Here is a 21,615-nt window from a genome sequence, read left to right as displayed (position 1 = left end):
AAGAGAATTAGAGGTACAAAGGAAATGAAAACTACAGTGGCACAGGGAAGAAGAGTGGACGGTGCTATGAAGACCATGGTACTAACATGCTTCTCATACTGGCTACTGTATTGGACTGTATGAAGGTGTTTTAGTGCTCACCTTAACGTATGGATGCAAGAGTTTGGTTGCGAATGAGAACGAAAGATCAAGAGTACAGTCTAGAGGAAGAGCAGTGGAAGTGGGGTTAGCAGGGGAAGTGTCTGGCGTTGTATAGGAAAGTAATGTGATTCGTGAAAGATTTAGAGTAAGGAAGTCTAGATAACAGAGTGAAAAAGAGCTCGCTTAGAAGCATATGGAGAGATTGGATGTAGATAGAGTGGTGAAAAGGGTATATATAATTGGCCTTGAAGGTAGAGGCAGGCTTAGTAGATGAGTGCGCAAGAGAAGGAATTGAGGAAGTTGATGAGGCCAGAGAACTGACAGTACCATGTAATCGCATTCTCTTCGACTCCATCATCATGAGAGAGAGAGAGAGAGAGAGAGAGAGAGAGAGAAATGCATGATATTTGGTAGACTGAGTGAATACGTGTGTGTGTGTGTGTGTGTGTGTGTGTGTGTGTGTGTGTGTGTGTGTGTGTGTGTGTGTGTGTGTGTCATAACGTGTTTTTATATATTGCTAACACGCATGGATGTAACTCAGCTCAGGGTAAATGTTTTTGGTGTTGCGTAAGTAAATAGATTCGTGGTTCATTTCACACACACACACACACACACACACACACACACACACACACACACACACACACACACACACACACACACACACACACACACACACACACACACTAATGGTATATCTCCTGTTTTTGTTTTGATAAAGGCCTGTTTCTGATGCCTACCCACCCCATGTAGGCTGTGATGATGATGATGATGATGATGATGGTGGTGGTGGTGGTGACGATGGTGGTGATGATGATGATGATGATGATAATGGTGATGATATATACAGGCAGTACATGGAGTTCTTAATTTTTGACGTTGGTGAGTGAATGAGAATAATAATACTGAGGAAAAAATGGAGAGAAGTACAGGAAGGGTGAATGAGGCAAGGAATTATTTTCATTAATAGTGGAAATATTTACATTATATGAGGGTTGCGATGTAGTTAATCACCCTGTAGTAGTTGTAGAAGTAGTAGTAGTAGTGGTGGTGGTAGTAGCAATAGTAGTAGCAGTAGTAAGTAGTTTTCTTCTTGTGTTTTTCTTCTTCTTCTTCTTTATCTTCATCTTCTTCTTCTTCATCTTCATCTTCTTCTTCTTCTTCTTCTTCTTCATCTTCATCTTCTTCATCTTCTTCTTCTTCATCTTCATCTTCTTCTTCTTCTTCATCTTCATCTTCTTCTTCTTCTTCTTCTTCTTCTTCTTCTTCTTCCTCTGTCACGCACTCTTTCAACTATCGATTCTTCTCTCCCTCACTCGTTTCTCTTCCTCTTACTTTCTCCCTCAGTCAGTGTTTCTCTTCTCCCCTTCCTCCCTCTAGGCTCTCCCTCCCTCTACCTCTTCCCACCCTCCTTCTCTCCCTTTTCCTCTTTCCTCCCTCCATCTTTCCCTCCCTTCCAATCACTCCCTCACACTTAACAATTAATCACCCTGTGAATTGTTTTTCTCACCCCTAGGAGGAGAAGGGAGGTAGAAAGAGGAGGGAGGGACGGAGGGAAGGCGAAAGGAGAAGTAGAAGGGGAAGGGAGGGAGAAGAAGTAGAAGCGGAAGGAAGGAAGGGAGGGAGGGAGAGAGAAAGAGAGATGCAGGAAGAAAAGGAAGGAAGGAAAGAGAGAGTTGGAAAAGTGAGAAGGAAGAGAGAAAAGAAGAAAGTGAGGGAGGGAGGGAGGGAGAGTAAGAAGAAGGGGAGATCGACGAAGGGAGGAAGAGGATACAGGGAAGAGAGGGTGAGATAGAGAAAGGGGAACAATTTTGCTAGTGAGCAAAGATAAGAACAGAGAGAGAGAGGGAAAGAGAGAGAGAGAGAGAGAGAGAGAGAGAGAGAGAAAGAGAGGGGGGGGAAGGAGGGAGGGAGGGAGAAGCAGGGTGTGAGAGAGTAACTGGACCACATACATCTATAAATATACGCTCTCTCTCTCTCTCTCTCTCTCTCTCTCTCTCTCTCTCTCTCTCTCTCTCTCTCTCTCTCTCTCTCTCTCTCTCTCTCTCTCTCTCTCTCTCTCTCTCTCTCTCTCTCTCTCTCTCTCTCGCGGGAGTACACAGGGGTGAGAGAGTAGGATGATGGTACACTGGGTCCACTCATCTGGGTACACAGAGAATAAATAAAGTCGAAAGGCGCCAGTAAGAAGAAAACTGTAAATACACCTTCCTTTTTAATTTTTGGATTTAATATTTTTGGGGGGCCAGTGAGAAGAAAACTGTAAATACACCTTTCTTTTTTTTTATTTTTCGATTCAATTTTTGGTGTTTTTTCAATTTTTTTTTATAATGTTATGTCTTTTTGGCTATTTTCTTCGTAGCTTCAGACTATTTTCATTTTTTTATTTTTTTAGGCCTAATGGTTTTCGAGTTTTGATGCGTTTTTTTTTTTTTTTTTTGGTTATTGTGAAGGATTTTTTTATATTCTTCCTTTCAGAAGGTTTTCTTCAGCTAAGAAAAAAATCACAGGTTTTGTTGTTGTTAATATCCAGCTTGCATCGTTTATCCATTTCCTGCTCTCATTACCACACCCACGCCCACACCAGCAGACAGGCAGACAGGCGGATAGGTAGATAGATAGACAGATAGGCGGACAGATAGATAAATAGGTAAATAGATAGATAGGTAGATAGATTCGTTGACCTTAAGTACGAGAGAATTAGCCTGCAGTCATCGCTAAAGCCTGATACTTAAGATGTGGAGAGAGAGAGAGAGAGAGAGAGAGAGAGAGAGAGAGAGAGAGAGAGAGAGAGTAAACAAATCGCGGTACTAAACACATTCCTCACAACCATCTTTAACCCCACCTCTCACCTCCCTACATCTTAGCGTAGCACGTACTCTCTCTCCCTTTCTCTCTCTCTCTCTCTCGCTCTGTTCGCACTTTCTTTCGTTTCGGATCGATCTCGCGTTCTCTCGGGCATGAACCCACTTCTCCATCCACTCGACCAACTCCTCCGACTGACTGGCATATTAAAAAAAAAAATTATGGTTACTGAAATCCAACCCATATATATTGACACACAGAGTTGAAATGTTTTGACAGCTCTCTCTCTCTCTCTCTCTCTCTCTCTCTCTCTCTCTCTCTCTCTCTCTCTCTCTCTCTCTCTCTCTCTCTCTCTCTCTATGTGTTTTATGCATGCGATGTTGATAAACTGACAAATAACCTACCGAAGAAAATGTAGTATACAAAAGAAATATGTAATGTAATATCCAAACCAAATCGCTAAAGAAGAGGTGTTACGAGGCCTTCTATAACTGACCGAGTTTAACTTGGCGGAGATTTTTCGTCCTTTTGCAGCCCATATCTCATAGCTCAAAGGCAGAATAAGGCAATACTGCAACTAAACATCCTTTCCTTGGCACTTCTTCGTGACTAGCACCGTATTCATGTTATAGGCCCGTATTCTCGTAGGTTAAGGATGCTCCATAGCATCACTTCCTCGGCGATTTATTTTTGGAATCGGCTGGTTAATATAGCTTTGTACCTTACTTCTGGAGAGGTTGGTGAGAATAGAATCATTTAAGCAAAAGGAAAGAGGATAGTAACGTATAATTGGCAAAATAAATGGTTTAGGAGGAGGTGTTAGGGAGTTCCTTTAAACAACGAGAATACGGGTCATGGAGATGGAATTTTTACGCCTAGTAACCATTTACAGCGCTGAGTGGTAACCATATAACCATACGTGCTCCCGACGCGTCAACAAGAGGGTTGGTGGATGTTTAGTGCCCCTCCCCGTAAAACAAATAACTCAAGGTCAAATGGCCACCCCTTACGGGATTATGGCGTCTGGCAATAGATAGTTAGATAGATTAAAGTAAACATAGTACAGATCGCTAAGTGGGTGGGTAGTGATAGGTGTTGGGTTAGCTGATTTGTTGGTATCTGACGGAACTATACCCCGCCCGCTTCTTGACGCTGTGGCCCCGCCCTCCCTCACCCACTCTCCCTGTGGTGGGTGGGTGGGGGCGGGGCTTAGGAGACTGGTTGGCTGGGGGCGAGTATAGGCCACTCATACGTCTTGAATACTTAGTGGTGTGAAGTTTGATGTCTTTTTTTAAGGAGTAGGAACGAGTCTCTTTCGTTACTAGTCAAATTTATCCTCCAGTCTCATTATATTTGGCCATTAACTGAGCTGAAAGGGGCTAGGGATCTTTGACAGACGAGATTAATCAGGTTACAATATACTAATTGCAAAGTGTGTGAAATTTGTCTTATTTATGAGGTAGGAATGAGTCTCCTTGGTTTCTAGTCAAATTTATCTTCCATTCTAACTACATTTGGTCATTGTCTGAGCCGAGAGAGGCTAGGGATCTTGGTCAGACGAAATTAAAAGGCTGTAGTACAAAGACTGCAAGACTGCATGAAATTTGATGTCTTACTTATGCGGTAGGGGTGAGTCTCCTTGGTTACTAGTCAGATTTATCCTCCAATCTAATTACATTTGGCTATTAACTGAGCTGATTTATTTATTATTATTATTTTTTATTTTTTTTGGGCTGTGTTGACGTTATGGAGAAAGGTTGTTTGCTCCGTCTTGGCTGAGAGTGTCTGTGTTAAAAATACATATACCCGACACTGCAATGAATGTCTTCGTTATAAGCGCTCTTCTTTTACTCTCTCTCTCTCTCTCTCTCTCTCTCTCTCTCTCTCTCTCTCTCTCTCTCTCTCTCTCTCTCTCTCTCTCTCTCTCTCTCTCTCTCTCTCTCTCTCTCTCTCTCTGGGTGGCAATGAACATCAAGTGGTTAAGGTTAGGTTAGGTAAAATTTTCTTTCACTCTGCACCTAACATACCTACCTTTTCTCTCCCTCCCCTTTCTGTCAACCAACCCCCTCTCTCTCTCTCTCTCTCACTCTCTCTAATTCTCTTTTTCTCTCTCTCCAGGTGAAGCCGGGTGTCGGATGGGAGGGAATGAATATGAAGTGGGAGAGGTGTGGCATCCAAGACTGAAGAGCTCCAACTCAAACTTTTGCGTCACCTGTAGATGCGTCGAGGTGAGTGAATCTTTTGACGTCCTCTCCTTTTCTCGCTTTAAATCACTGACACTAACTTTATCGTTCTCTCTAATTCGCTCTCATTCTTGCTCTAACTCTATGCGTCATTTGTACATGCGTCAGGCTGAGAACATTTTTTCTTTTTTTTTTCATTTTTTTTACCACTAACTCATACTTATTTTTTCTCTCTCTTTTTCTCTGTCTGAATCGAATTCTTCCTTTATTTACTGATTTTTACTTCAGTTTACTTTATTCTTCTTTATTTTTATTTCTCTGTTTTTATTTTTTGTTACTTGTAGATGTGCCAAGGTCATTTTTTTTTAAAGGTAGTCTCCCTTTGGCTTTGTTTTTTTCTGTTTTTCTCTTGTTTTGTTTTGTTATTCTTGGTCGAGTTGTACATTTCAGTGTTTCTCTCTCTCTCTCTCTCTCTCTCTCTCTCTCTCTCTCTCTCTCTCTCTCTCTCTCACACACACACACACACACACACACACACACACACACACACACACACACACACACACACACACACACACACACACACACACACACACACACACACACACACACACACACACACACACACACACACACACACACACACATTTTCCATCCTAGTGCATATTTTTACTCTTTTCCCATTGTAACTTAAAATTTTGTTGATGTTGTTGTTGTTCTTGTTATTGTGATCCCAGGCACAAAACTTGAACCCCGTAGACTGCAGGTTTCAAGTTGTCTTTCTCCTACAGTCGACCATCCTCCTTTCGGGAAGTGTGGGCCGTTTGTATAACCAGGAAATTGAGACAGTTTTCAGCATTAACTTTTGCATCAACTGTACATAAATCACGGTGGAAAGATTGTACTCTGTCTTACTCTTTCTTACTATTCTTTATTGTTTTATTTATCCTATTACTCTTTTCTCGTCCTTTATTGAATCGTTTTTACTCCTTCTTACTGTCACAGACGTCTTAACCCTCTGATGGAAGGGATAACTCCAGTATTTTTCTGTTTTATGTTAGGTGTCTTCATTTAGTGAAAAAGGAAGGAATGAAGCAATGAGAGAGAGAGAGAGAGAGAGAGAGAGAGAGAGAGAGATAAGGAGCAGAGAGAGAGAAATGAATAAGAGAATTAAAAAGCAACATAGGCAGAAGGCCAAGGATGGAGAAGAACTGAAGGAAAGAAGAAAAGAAAGAACGAAAGAAAGTAGAGATAAAGAAAATAAAACCAGAGACAAGACAAAAGAGGAGCAAGAAAAATAAAGGAGGAAGGGAAAACAAAGGAAGGAAAGAGTGATGCAAGGCTGAAAGGAAAGTTGGAAATAAGGAAAACATATAAGAAAAGAAAGAAGGTAAGAAAGAAGGAGGGAAGAAGAGAAGGAAGGAGGGAAGGAAGGAAGGATGGATGGACAGTGACAGGAAGAAAGAGGGTGATGTAAAGAGCAAAGTTGAAGAAAAGCTAAAGAGAAATGAGAAAATAAGAAGGAAGGAAGGAAGAAGGAAGAAGGGGAGGAAGGAAGGAAAGAAGGACTGAAGAAGGAAGGAAGGAAGAGGGCAAGACCAGAGTAAAGGCAAAAGATTAAAGGAATTAACTTTTGAAGATTGGAAAGAAAAGAGGAAAGGAAACATATAAGGAGGGAAGAAGGAAGGAGGGAATAAAGGATGGATGAAATAAAGCCAGGAGAGAGAGAGAGAGAGAGAGAGAGAGAGAGAGAGGGAGAGAGAGAGCATATGGTTTAAATCTATTAATCATCAATTGAGCTTCATTCCATAACACTGAGAAACCTCTCTCTCTCTCTCTCTCTCTCTCTCTCTCTCTCTCTCTCTCTCTCTCTCTCTCTCTCTCTCTCTCTCTCTCTCTCTCTCTCTCTCTCTCTCCTTCTTCCAGTAATCAAGTTAGAAGGGGTCTTAGGTTGGGACCAGAGAGAGAGAGAGAGAGGGAGAGAGAATTATATATCAAAAACTCGCTGAATAAATTCTGACACACACACACACACACACACACACACACACACACACACACACACACACACACACACAAATAAACAGATGAAGATAAATGGACAGATGTCTCAATACTTAACTGTTCAGTTATCCGTCTGTGTGTGTGTGTGTGTGTGTGTGTGTGTGTGTGTGTGTGTGTGTGTGTGTGTGTGTGTGTGTGTGTGTGTGTGTGTGTGTGTGTGTGTGTGTGTGTGTGTGTGTGTGTGTGTGTGTGTGTGTGTGTGTGAAGACTTTGGTAATGATGAAGAGAGAGAGAGAGAGAGACAGAGAGAGAATCATGACGTAGGCAGGCTATGACGTCACTGGGACTTCTTCCACTGGGGTTAATGGAGACAAAAGGAGAGAGAGAGAGAGAGAGAGAGAGAGAAAGAGAGAGAGAGAGAGAGAGAGAGAGAGAGAGAGAGAGAGAGAGAGAGAGAGAGAGAGAGAGAGAGAGAGAGAGAGAGAGAGAGAGAGAGAGAGAGAGAGAGAGAGAGAGAGAGAGAGAGAGAGAAAGAGAGAGAGAGAGAGAGAGAGAGAGAGAGAGTCATAACAGTAAACATAACAATAACAGTATGAAGAAGAACCAATCATACTTAAAATAACAAATGAAGAAAAAGAGGAAAAGAGAGCAAGAAGGTTACTCTTTAAATCTATCTTTTTTCTTCTTCCTCTTATCTCCACCTCTCCTCTCTTTTCATCTTCCATCCTCTTCTTTCACCTCTTCTATCTTCTCTCCTCATCCCCTCTCTTCTCTTCTCCTCTTTACTCTTTTCTCCTCTTCTGCCTCCTCCTTTCCTCTGCTCTCTTCTACTTCTCTCCTCTCCCCTTCTCTTTTCCTTATTTTCTCATCCCTGCGTCTTCCTTTCTCTCCCTTATTACTTCCTTCTCAATTTCTTTCTCGATATATCATTCTCTCATTTCCTCCCTCCCTCCCTCCTCTCCTTCCTCCCTCCTTCCCTCTTCTTTCCCTTCCTCCTCCAACCCCTTCCTCCTCTCTCCTTCCCTCATGCTGTTTCTCTGTCTCCTTCACTCTCCGCAAGAACAGTTCCTTCTCTCCTTCATCTCTCTTCTTCCTTTTTTCCTTCTCTTCTTTCCCCTCTCTCTTCCTTCCCTCTCCATCCCTCCCCTCCCTCCACCATCACTCTCTCCCTCCTTTCACTTCTTTCTTCCACTTCTCCTTCCCTCCCAATCCCTCTTCTCCATGTACCATCCCTCTCTCCTCCCTTTCTCTTCATTCCTCCCTCTCTACCCTCCCTGTCCACTCCTTCCCTCTTTCCAATATCCCTTTCTCCACCCCTTGTCTTCTTTCCTCCCTGCCTTCCTTCTCTCTGCATCCCTCCTCCTCCCTCTTCCATCCCTCTGTCCTTGACTTTCCTTCATTACCCTCTCTCTTCCTTCCCTCCAGCATCCCTCACTCCTTCTCTTTTTTTCTCCACCTCTCCCCTCCCGCTCCATCTCCCTTCTCCCTCCCCTACCTCTCTCTCTCTCCTTCCCTTCTCTTCCTTCTTCTCTCTCTTTCCTTCCTCTCCATCTCTCACTCTCTCTCTCATCCCTCCTTCTCCCTCCCTCTCCTCCCTCACCTTCCCTCCTTCTCTCCCCCTCCTTTCCTCTTCCTGCACTTGGCTCCTTGAATCCCGTGGTGATGATGATGATGCTCATGGTGTGTGTGTGTGTGTGTGTGTTTGTGTGTGTGTGTGTGTGTGTGTGTGTGTGTGTGTGTGTGTGTGTGTGTGTGTGTGTGTGTGTGTGTGTTTTATTCTTAATGCCTACAGACGATTGTACTCAGCTCGGGAAGCTTTTCGGAACGGGACGGATGTAGGCAAGTTAAAAAAAAAAAAAAAAAAAATCGTCTGCTATAGTGCATTTATTATAATCTGGCAAACACCTCAAAACCCCTTTCAGCTCAGGTGATGGCCAGGTGTGCTTGTTGTCATACTGGAGGGTAAATTTGACTAGTAACCAAGGAGACTCATTCCTATCGCATAATTAAGGTTCATGGAATTTTAGAGAGAAAGAGAGAGATTCGGGCTTGTCCCCCACAATAAAGAGAGAGAAAAAAAAAGAGAGAAGAGAAAATGGAATTGGGTCTGAAAAAGTTGGCAGGTTAAGAAACTCAAATGGAGGAAAAAAATTAAAGAATTGACCTGACCCCTGCATTCATTTAGCCCCCCCCCCCTCTCTCTCTCTCTCTCTCTCTCTCTCTCTCTCTCTCTCTCTCTCTCTCTCTCTCCGCCATTTCCTCCTCGTCATTTCTGCCCTTCCTTCTAGCCAGTGCTCTAGTGGGCACAAATGTCCACTAGAGCACTGCCACTCTTATCCACATCTGCAGGCACACCCCACTCACCAACTACTCCATCCACGTTCTCTTTCCCTACTTTTCCATTCATATCTGCAAGCAAAAACACATTCTCATTCCACTGAAACTTTTTCATGCATGCTTCCACATTTGCCCAGAACTCGTCTTTCACGCGTTGGCTCATACACACACGTAGTTGCCCACGTTTGTAATTCTACTTTCAGTCTTACCCATACAATCCTTGAATCAATTGATCCATACTCGCGTATATTCTCCTTCCATCACCTGCACACAACAATACATACTCCCTCTTTTGCCCTCCTATTTTCACCTACTCCCGCACATATATCCCATCCATACTCCCACTCTCTCACAGTCTCACCTCCACCATTTGGTCTCATTTAATCCACATATGTCCACCTTTGCACCCTCAAGCACCTAGAGAATCTGTGTCTCTTTCATCTCATCATTGGCACCCCTTACATTCCATGTTGCAGTTCGTACCATGTCCTCTGTCCGGTCCCTGAACGTCACCTGTTTGTCTATCCTGGTCCGAAGCTTCTTGTCTGTATTTTTATTGGCGGGCACTAACCCTCCGCCAACCCACTTGTTGACATGTAGGGAACACGTGTTGGTTGGTTATAAGCTTGCCAACCATCGTATTAAATAACTGCCTTGTTTACAGGAAATCATCTACTCAGGATAGAGCTACCCAAAAATAGGATACCACTATTTCTCAAAAAAAAAAAAAATTCCTTCTTTTAGTACCTTTTAGCAATATTCTTTACTCACATTTCAATTTATTACTTTTTTCAATAATTCTTTTCTTGCATTCATTCATTCATTCATGACCTAAACTAACCAAATCTACCCTAACCTAACTAAACTAACCTAATCGAACCTAACCTAACTCTACCTAACCTAACCTAACCTAACATGAAGGACTTAGAGACGGATGGGTTTGGGGGCCCGATTGACCTGTTACCCTCCTAGCCTATGACCGGTTTGCAGTGGAGAGAGAGAGAGAGAGAGAGAGAGAGAATGGGGAAGTAAAGAGAGTAAGGGTGAAAAAAGGTAACAGATTTTAAGAAGAAGAACGAGGAAACAGAGGGAAGAAAACAAGGAAATCAGAGAGAGAGAGAGAGAGTTTCCTTCACGCCCTGCTCCGGTAGTTCACCATCCACCTTTCGGGGGATAGGGAGGGAGATGAGGGACGCTGCATAACCGGACAAAGGATCCGTTTGGGTATATCAGTGCCAGCACGTGAAGGCGTCCCTCTTCATCACCACGCCACACACAAAAAAAATAAATAAATAAAATAAAATAAGGGATATAAAGAAAAAACATACAAATAATAAATGAATAAATAAGTGGACATATCAGTAAACAACTGAATAGATAAATAAATAGATAAATAGAACCCTGAACCCCTAAAGAGATCATTTCAGCCCTGGGACCCAGCTTTTAGGCACTGTGTATTTACAGAAGAAATATGTGCAGCATGTGATGTGGTGTGTGGAAGGAAGAGAAGACGGAGGGGGGTGCAAGGAACAGCGTGGTGGACTGAAGAGGTGAAACAGGCTGTGACACAAAAGAAGAAAGCATACAATGAATGGATGAGAAATAGGGGCGTGGAAGAAGTTGAGAGGAGGAAGAGAGAGTTATATGTAGAAAGAAAGAGGTGAAAAGATTAGTAAGAGAGAGTAAGAAGAGAGTGGATGAGGAATTTGGAAGGAATTTCAGTGTAAAGTGGAGGGACTGTAAGAAAATGTTCTGGAAAGAGGTGAAAAGAGTAAGACAGGGTGGAAGTGAAGTTAGCAGGGGAGTGAAAGATAAAAATGGTAGATTACTAGTGGAGAATGAAGAAAAAGTGAGCAGATGGAGAGAACACTTTAAGGAATTGTTGAAAATAGAGGAAGGAAGTAATATCGAGTATAAGTGGCTGGGGAATGGGTGGGAGAAGGAGGGAGGTGAGAAGACAGGAAGAAATCAGTAGGATAGAAGTTGTGGAAGCAATGAAGAAAGTTAAATCGGGGAAAGCCCCAGGAATTGATGGAGTGTGTGGTGAAATGCTGAAGCATGGGAGAGAGATAGTAGTAGAATGGATGTGGAAGATGTGCAGATTGGCCTGGGAGGAAGGTAGAGTCCCGGAGGATTGGAAGTCAGGTATAATTCTTCCCTTGTACAAAGGAAAAGGGGAAAAAGAAGTGTGTGGTAATCATAGGGGCATTTGTCTTCTTAGTATAATAGGAAAAGTGTATGGTAGGATACTTATTGACAGAGTTAGAGAAAGAACAGGGAAATTAGTTGGAGAAGAACAGGGAGGCTTTAGGAAGGGAAGAGGTTGTGTAGATCAGATATTCATTCTTAGATCTTTAGTGGAAAAGTTTCTAGAGAAGGGAAAGAAGTTGTATGCGGCTTTCATGGATTTGGAGAAAGCATATGACAGGGTGGATAGACAAGGATTGTGGAAAGTGTTAAGAATATATGGAGTAGATGGGAAGTTGCTGAATGCTGTGAAGAGTATGTACGATAGTGCGAAGGCTGCAGTGCGTGTGAATGGTGAACTGAGTGAATTTTTCTCTTTGAAAGTTGGGTTGAAACAGGGATGTGTCATGTCTCCATGGTTGTTCAATCTGTACATGGATGGGGTAATAAAAGAGGTACAAGGTAGGGTAGTGGATGTTGGAGTGGCCCTGGTGAGAGAGGATAGTGTTTGGAAACTCCCTGTACTGTTGTTTGCAGATGATACTGTGTTGTTGAGTGAAGACGAAGGGGAGCTGCAAGGCTTGGTGGATGAGTTTGGGAGAGTGTGTAAATAACGGAATCTAAAGATGAATGTATGGAAGAGTAAAGTGATGGTCTTTGAGAGAGGTGAAGTCAGTGAATGTACAGCGAGGCTGGATGGTGAGGAATTGGAAAATGTGAGTACGTTTAAGTACTTGGGTAGTGTGATGAGTAAGGATGGAGGTTTGGAGGGTGAAGTGCTTGAAAGGGTACAGCAGGGAAGAAAGGTTGCTGGTTCTTTGAAAGCAGTGATAAGAAACAGGGAAGTGAGCATGGAAGTGAAAAAGTTACTACATGACAGTATTGTGATACCAACTCTAACGTACGGAAGTGAAGCTTGGACGTTGTTGGAAGGACACAAGTTAAGAGTGAGAGCAGTGGAAATGAGTTAAGAGGAGCCTGTGGAGTCACATGGAGAGACAGGCTGACGAATGAGGATATAAAGGAACGTTGTGGTGTTGATGTGGATGTGATAGGAAGCGTTATGAGGAACACACTGAGGTGGTTTGGCCATGCGGAGAGGATGGAGGGTGAAAGACTGACGAAGAGAGTGTATGTGAGTGAGGTGGAGGGGGAAAGAGGGAGGGGGAGGCCGAGGACGAGATGGAGGGATGGGGTGGAGAGGTATATGAGAGAGGGGGGTGTGAGTTGGGAGCAGGGCAGTGAAATGGCGGGGGACAGGGGGACTTTGAGGCGATTTGTTTGTGGCCACCCCAAACGGGATTGAGACGTCTGCCAATAGATAGATAGATAGACAATAAAATTATTATCTTTAAAATCTTCCTTACCTCCAGCTGGAAGTAGCGAGCACACACACACACACACACACACACACACACACACACACACACACACACACACACACACACACACACACACACACACACACACACACACACACACACACACACACACACACACACACACACACACACACACACACACACACACACACACACACACACACACACACACACAAGGCCAAAAGGGAATTCGAATCATATCGCACCCACAGAGAGAGAGAGAGAGAGAGAGAGAGAGAGTGAGAGAGAGAGAGAGAGAGAGAGAGAGAGAGAGAGAGAGAGAGAGAGAGAGAGAGAGCGCGTTCTGATTGGCGGAGAAGGGGGCCGTGTTTTTGTTTACCCTGACCCCATCCGCGTTATAAAAATTCAGACTCTAATTTTGCCACGAGAGTTCTTTTTCAGATTCTTTTTACGGCTCCTCGGCTAGACTTAACACACCCTCCCAAAATAATTACACACCTTCATGCCGATGACGTTTTGTTTAGGGTTATCCTTGCTACTGCCAGGGGATCTCCGGGATATAAATAGATATTGTTTTTATACACCCACGCCGGCGAAGGGATAGAGCGTGTAGGCTATTATGTTTTGCTTGGCGTGCGTGTGTGTGTGTGTGTGTGTGTGTGTGTGTGTGTGTGTGTGTGTGTGTGTGTGTGTGTGTGTGTGTGTGTGTGTGTGTGTGTGTGTGTGTGTGTGTGTGTGTGTGTGTGTGGGTGTATCTTTTTGTCTGTCTATGTGAAACTCAATTTTCACTCGAGTTTAACCTTAATCCTGTAAGGGGTGGCCACAAACAAATCGTCTCCGTGTCGCCCTGTCCCCTGCTATTACTCTGCCCTCCCCTCCGACTCACACCCAGTTGTAGCTCCAGGTTAATCTGAAAAGTGAACCCAGTGGACTGTAGGCTGAAGATGTCTCCCTCCTGCACCTCACCATCCTCCTTTCAGGGGTTAAATATGAGCTGAGGGACGTGTCATGTACATTCACACCCGCACATCCTAGCAACTGACACACACACACACACACACACACACACACACACACACACACACACACACACACACACACACACACACACACACATCTCGTAAACCATAACCATCTATATAAGATTTTTAATGCAAAGGGCAGAGAGAGAGAGAGAGAGAGAGAGAGAGAAGGGCTGACTGGTTAAGGGAAAGGGGAATGGACGGAAGTGGAGGGGCAACGATGGAAGAGAAAAGAGAAAAGAAAGAGATGGATGGAGAAGGAAAACAGGAGAGGAGAAGAGAGGGAAGAAAGGGAAAAAAAAGGAGAGGAGGAAAGATGGGACTGGGAAGGAAGGAGGGAAGGAAGGAAAGGAATGGAAAGGAGAACAGACTAGGCAAGAAAGGAATCGAAAGAAGGAACAGGAGAGGAAAGGAGAAGGAGAAGGAAAGAAGAAGGAAGAAGTGAAGGAAGGGTATAGACTATAGAGAAATGAGAGGAAGGGAAATGAGGAAGGAGATCTGACATGGAGGGAAGAGGAGAAACGGAAGGAAAAGAGAGAAAACAGAGTACAACAGAAAGCAAACGGCAAGGAACCTGTTGATCGTATGGGGACTGTCGTAAGTTAGTTTTTTTTAATTCATACCGGACCTTCCCAGAGTCACTCTTTTATAACCACTGTAAATCGTACCCCATGTGAGACTTGGGCCCGCATTCTCTTCTTTAAGCAAGGTCCCTGACATCATTTCTTAAGCGATTTAGTTTGCTTATTACACCTTACTCTCCTGCACTGTGTTGAATAAATCCTTCTAACATCGCCAAACTCTGAATAATTAAAGTACAAAAGAATATTAACCAGTCACCATACCGTCCTACTGTATTCTGTGTTTAATAAGTCCTTCCAACATCGCCATAATAACCAGCCGTCTCCGAAAATGAATCGCTAAGGAAGAGGTGTTAGGGACTTTCCTGACCCGACGAGAATACAGACTTTGCAGACTTTCCTTGTGCCTCAAATACTGTTAGTGTTCGTGGAAATATCCAACAATAATATTACCTTCACCTGTAGTAAAAATATTCCAGTTTTGTTCAGTCGCGTTCAGTTACCATATTAACGTGTACTATTATTCATTATTTATTTATTTATTTATTTATTTATTTGGATTGAATTCTATAGTGGTATTCCCTCAGCTGAAGTAAAAGGATTCATTGCTGCTACACATGATTCTCTCTCTCTCTCTCTCTCTCTCTCTCTCTAACGAGGAAGTGTTGGGAGGAGTAAAGGCCCCGAACGCATCATAGTTACTAAAGTTAATACCAGGAAGAGAGATAGAGAGAGGAAAGAGAGGAGGGAAAGAGACGGAACTGGAAGGAGAGAGGAGGGAAGGAAGGAGGGAAGGAGCACGGAAAGATGGGGATTAGGAAGGAAGGAAGGAAGGAGAGAATGAAGGAAGGAAGCAAACAAGCAAGAAAAGAAGGAAGAGAGGAAGGAGACGGAATAAGAGAGAGAGAGAGGACGAGGGAAACGCATTCATTTTGCCCCAGCTAAAGTCAAGCTATATAACCTAGCTCAGTATTGCACCGTAGCTGTGGAGGGGTTAGTGAGAGCGATCTCTAACCCCCCCAGTTCCACAAGTCTCTCCCAGGCTGAGGAAAATCGTTTGTATATTGCAAGAATAATATAAAAAAAGCACCGAAAGGAAAGGGTTAAGTGCCTGGTGGTCTGTAAGTGGTGTGAGTCTCCTTGGTTACTATAAAAAAAATCCTCTGGTCTCTTCTCGTCTCGGGAAATCAGGTCTCTCTCACAACTTGAATATTGAGTCGTGGTTGCATGAAATTCGACTACTTATGAGGCAGGAATGAGTCTCCTTGGTTACTACTCAAATCAATCCTCAGTCTGACAAAGCCTGACCATCGCTTGGGCAAAAAAACGGGGTTACGGATCTTTGCCAGGTGTAAACAAACAGACCATAGATGTTAGAGGTGATGGCTAGAGCTGTCCCCATCATGCAGTGCCACCAAGGGAAATAGGCAGGTCATCTACCCCTAACCCTTTGGAGGTGACGGGGGGGGGGGACGCCCTCATGTGGTGGCACCGATATAAGAGGGTGGATTCATTGTCTGATCATGCCAGCGTCCCTCAGCTCCCTCCCTGTCTCTCGAAAGTAGGATGTTCGACAAGGAAAATGGGGAACTTCAGCCAGCAGTCCACTGGGATCACTATTCAGACGAACTTGTGCCCACAAAAACAACAGCTACAACAACAACAACAACAACAACTACTACTACTACTATTACTACTACTACTACTACTACAACTACTACTACTAATACGACTACGTTTAATTTATTTCAGTGACAACAGTCGACTAACTTATGCTAAGAATATGATATCAATCCTCTAATCGAAACAGTACTTGACCATTTCCTTCCAGTTACTTATTTTTTTTTTTATTATTATCCTTCCTACCACCAGACCCTAATCCCCTTCAACTTCTTCCTCAGACCCCTCCAACTTCTTCCCCCAAACCCTCCAACTTCTTCCCCAAACCTCTCCAACTCCTTCCCCAAACCCCTCCAACTCCTTCCCCAAACCCCTCCAACTTCTTCCTCAACCTCCCCCCCCAACTTCTCTAACTGCCTTCAACTTCTTCCCCAAATCCTTTCAACTTCACTAACCCCCTTCAACCTCTCCAGTCCCCTCCAACTTCCTCTCTAACCCCCTCCAACTTCTCTAACCCCTCCAACTCCTTCCGTACATCCTTCCTGAGTCTCTAACCCCTCCAACTTCTTCCCTAGACCCCTCCAAGCTCTTCAAACCCCTCCAACTAACCCCTCCAACCCCTCTCTCCCTCCCCAGAATGAGACGGGTGGGTTTCAATACGACTGCACCAGCGAGCCATGTCGGGAGGGTTGCAGTGGAGATCCGGACCAAGGGGAATGCTGCTCGATTTGCTCAGGTAGGTTAATTAGCTATCTACCTGTGTGTGTGTGTGTCTGTCTGTCTGTCTGTCTGTCTGTCTCTCTGTTTCTCTGTCTCCTATCCGTCTACCTATCTATCTGTTTCTATTTGTCTGTTTGTCTGTCTGTCTGTCTATGAATCTATGTCTGCCGATGTCTTTATATACAGTCTATCTCCTTTCCTGTTCACATATCTATCTAGCTATCAGTCTATCTTTCTACATCTATCTATCTCTTGTGCGTGTATGTCTGTCGGTCTATTTACCTATCCATCTGTCACTCTATCCATCTATCTATCTATCTATCTGTCTATATTCCTGCCCTAATTATTTATCAATCTACAATACATATCTTTTAAACTTCATGTCTTGTCTTTGTATCTGTCTTTTTCTTTTTGATCAGCAAGATGAGTGCTCTCCATATCTTTTTATCTACCATTCAGATCATCAGCATCATTATCATCATCATCATTATCGTCATCATCATCATCATCATCATCATCATCATCATCATCATCATCATTACCATCATCATCATCATCATCATTTCTTCACACCTAAAAATATATACAATGATTCTTCTGTGATGTAGGAAGGTTACATTTTAAAAGGGGAGGGAGGTCAATAGGTAGCCGGGGGGGTAGGGGTGAGAGGAGGAGAGGGAGGGAGAGAGAGGGAGTGTAAGAGGGTAAGGAAGGGTGGGTAGGGAGGGGAGGAGAAGAGAAAGAGAGGGTAGCAAGGTGTTTGTATGGGAGAAAAAGGGAATGTGTGTGTGTGTGTGTGTGTGTGTGTGTGTGTGTGTGTGTGTGTGTGTGTGTGTGTGTGTGTAATAGGAGGGTGGATGGAGGGGGAGGTGGTCCGGGAGAGGAGAGAAGAGGAGAAGGAGGGAAGGTGAAGGAATGAATGGGAAGGAAATGAATGGAGGAAAAGAATGGGTAAAAGGAAGGAAGGAAGGAAGGAAGGAGGTGAAGGAGGGCTGGGAGGAGGGTGGGAAAGAGTAAGGAAGGAAATGAAGGAGCACAGGAAGGATAAGTAAGGAGACAGGGCAAGAAATAAAGAAGGAAGGAGAGAGTGACTAGAGAGCATTAGAAGGAAAATCAAAGTTAAGTTAGGTAGTTGGTTGGGTTAAATTAGAGTAGGTTAGATTAGGTCAGATTAAGTTAGGTTAAGTTAGGTTAGTTCAGGTTAGATTTGTTTTGAATAGATTAGGCTCTGTTAAGTTAGGTTAGTGTAGGTTAATTCATGTTAGGTTTGGTTAGTTTGTGTTATTTTAGTTCGTGTTTAGTTAGGTTAGAGTATGTTAGATGAAGGTAGATTAGGTAAAGCTATGTGTGGTTAGTTTAGTTCAAGTTAGGAGAGGTTAGGTTAGATTAGGCTAGCTTAGATTAGGTTTGGTTAGGGATGAGGAGGAGAATTAGGGCGAGGGCAGTAGAGGAGGGGGAGAACGAGCCCCCAACGGCTTATATTACCTTTTTAAGTCGGTCACTGATGTTCCTTTAATCGAGCCAGCGATCCCGGAAGAGAGAGAGAGAGAGAAGCACACACACACACACACACACACACATACACACACACACACAAGGGGCGGAGATAGAGACGCAGCAGGCAGACAGACAGACAGACAAGCTAAAAGGCAAAGAGATAGACAGACAGACAAGCTATAAGGCAGGCAGACAGACAGACACAAAATCACCACTGGCATCACCTCCAGCCACCACCACCATCATTCTTTGTTACCATCTTAGCAACAAATGATGGTATATTATATTGAGCTCTCGTCTTCCTTTATCTTCCCTCATTCTCTTAACTTTCCTTTACTCTCTCTCTCTCTCTCTCTCTCTCTCTCTCTCTCTCTCTCTCTCTCTCTCTCTCTCTCTCTCTCTCTCTCTCTCTCTCTCTCTCTCTCTCTCTCTCTCTCTCTCTCTCTCTCTCTCTCTCTCTCTCTCTCTCCCCTCCTCTCCTCATCCCTCGCCCCTCCTCCTCTTTCCTTTTCTCTCCTCTCCTCTCCTCTACTCTCCCCTCCACTCTTCTCCCCTCTCCTCTCCTTCCCCATCCTCTCTTCGCCATCCTATGTCATTACATCTTAGCAACAATAAACATTATCCTCCTTGACCTCTCTCTCTCTCTCTCTCTCTCTCTCTCTCTCTCTCTCTCTCTCTCTCTCTCTCTCTCTCTCTCTCTCTCTCTCTCTCTCTCTCATACATTGGTTTCATTCTTCTTATCCACAGACCAATACATTCTATTCCTTCCCCCCTTTCTCTCTCTCTCTCTCTCTCTCTCTCTCTCTCTCTCTCTCTCTCTCTCTCTCTCTCTCTCTCTCTCTCTCTCAGTTTCCTCTTCCTTATGACTGCCTACTCCGTCCTCATAATGCTTCCTCTATGGCTGGTCTCTAGACTCAATCGTAAAACAGGGGGCATGCCACAACTATTGCTCCCTCTCTGTCTGTCTGTCTGTCTGTCTGTCTGTCTGTCTGTCTGTCTGTCTCTCTCTCTCTCTCTCTCTCTCTCTCTCTCTCTTCTACCATCAATAAACAAGACAAATTTCCTTTTCCTCTCCTCATTATTTGCCATTCGATAAGCTGGATCGTCACTGAGTAGGGACAGCACTAAAACATTTGAGAGTTTACGAGTTAGGGAGGGAAAGGTGAGGGAGACGGAGGTGCGAGACTGACTAGGAGAGCATATGAGACCGAGGGGATGAGAGACTGACTAGGAGATTTGATGATATGTTAGGGAAGGTGGTGATGTGTTGTGGGAGGAGTCGTTGCTGAGTAGAGATGCAGACAAAGAAGTAGAAAGGAAAGCAGACAGAAACAAACCTAATGGACCTTTCAGTGCAGTTCACACACACACACACACACACACACACACACACACACACACACACTCGTGCAAAACGCTTGAAAGTTGTGTTGTTAAGGCAGCTTCTCTCAATATCCAGTTGCATGGAGTAGATAAGCTGATATATACATGCATAGAAAGAGAGAGAGAGAGAGAGAGAGTACTGTACAGTAGGTGTAGTGGTGGTGTTACTGGCGTTGTGTGACTGAGTGCAGGGACCGTTTTACGTGCATTGATACCGTGTGTGTGTGTGTGTGTGTGTGTGTGTGTGTGTGTGTGTGTGTGTGTGTGTGTGTGTTAGGGCTACTTGATGACCTGTTACTACAACTTAAGGGTTGCTATTTTGTCTGCGTTGATAGTACTGATATTGTGTGACATTGAGTATTAGCTTAATTTTAGATGTACTACTATTCTGTACCTACTATCCTGACTATTTTCTAGGTACTAGTTCCGTGTGTGGTTGTGGTGGTTGTGTGGTGTGACTGTGGGTGTTGTATCAGTGAAAGTTACAAGGTACCAGAAGTAGGGTAACTATGTCGTATATAAAGATTGGTAGGGGGAAGTACCACGCACACACACACACACACACACACACACACACACACACACACACACACACACACACACACACACACACACACACAACTCTGCTTCCGGTTCACACCCACACACACATGCAAGAATAATTGATGTAAGCAACGCATGCAAAGTACATACCAAGTCCTTTCAGCCCCAGTCCTCCCTACTCATTGATACCCTACCCTACCAACACTACCCTGTTCAACCCTACCCTACCCTACCCTACCCTACCTTACCTAACCCCACCCTACCGTACCCTACCGTACCCTACCTTGCTCAGCCCCACCCTGCCATACCATACCCTTCTCCACCATGCCCAGCACCACCCTTCCCTACCCACACGCAGCCTACCTCACCCTACCCTAGCCTACCTTACCCTACCCATCCTGCCTTACCCATCCCACAGTCCAGCCAGTCTATTACCACTATGCCGGGTATTGAACCCGGGACGCTCAGGTGAGATCCAGGCAGCATACCACTACACCACGACCAGGTAAAAAGTTATCTCACATTGTCACAATCTTGTAACCAATGTGTAAAGAACAGGTTTCTCTCTTCATTCTGAATTGCCGTAAGTGTTTGGGATAGATTAAAAGCATCTACTTGTCCGAGTGCCAGGGGGTTACATCATCCTCTTCAGGCCCACAGTGGGGGCGGAGGGACAGTGGTTACCAGATCGTGACAATGTGAGATAACTTTTACCTGGTGGTGGTGTAGTGGTATGCTGCGTGGCTTTCACCTGAGAGTCCCGGGTTCAATACCCTCCAGAGTGGTAATATATTGGATGATTTTTGCTGTGTAAAGTACAGGTTTCTCTCTTCATCCCACAGTACCTTCTCCGCCTTCCTGTTTCTATGCTTGTCTTTAGCTCATAGAATAATTTGTTAGGAATATCCTTCCCCATAACAAACAGCCACCAAAGGGCCAACGGATCTGTTACTGTTTGCTTATCTTTGTATTCCTTTATATTCCCTACCATTCCCTACACCACCCTTCCCAACCCTACCATACCCTACTCTACCATTCCCAACCCTACCATTCCTCACCCTACCACTCCCCACCCTACCATTCCCAACCCTACCACTCGCAACCCTACCATTCCCAACCCTACCATTCCCAACCATAATCAGGCATGCCACTGTAAGTATAATCGATATCAGAGGGATACAAAGAGCAAACAGGAGACATACAAAGCATTCAAAATAATAGTCACAAAGAAGTGCTAGGGAGCCTTCAGAGA

General features: G+C 44.1%; 1 protein-coding gene across 1 annotated transcript in view; it reads left to right on the top strand.

The window, feature by feature from the left end:
• Nucleotides 1-21,615, top strand: part of LOC145404602 (chordin-like protein 2) — a 118,174-nt gene that overhangs the window by 69,688 nt on the left and 26,871 nt on the right. The window contains exons 2-3 of the mRNA XM_080276120.1: nucleotides 5,062-5,171; nucleotides 16,857-16,956. Coding sequence (XP_080132246.1) covers nucleotides 5,062-5,171; nucleotides 16,857-16,956 — 210 coding nt within the window. The remainder of the gene's footprint in view (nucleotides 1-5,061; nucleotides 5,172-16,856; nucleotides 16,957-21,615) is intronic.

Source organism: Coenobita brevimanus, chromosome 64 (genome assembly GCF_032717465.1).
Source record: "Coenobita brevimanus isolate Jiangsu-jjx chromosome 64, ASM3271746v2, whole genome shotgun sequence".
Classification (NCBI taxonomy): domain Eukaryota; kingdom Metazoa; phylum Arthropoda; class Malacostraca; order Decapoda; family Coenobitidae; genus Coenobita; species Coenobita brevimanus.
This window is presented reverse-complemented; position numbering and strand designations above follow the sequence as displayed.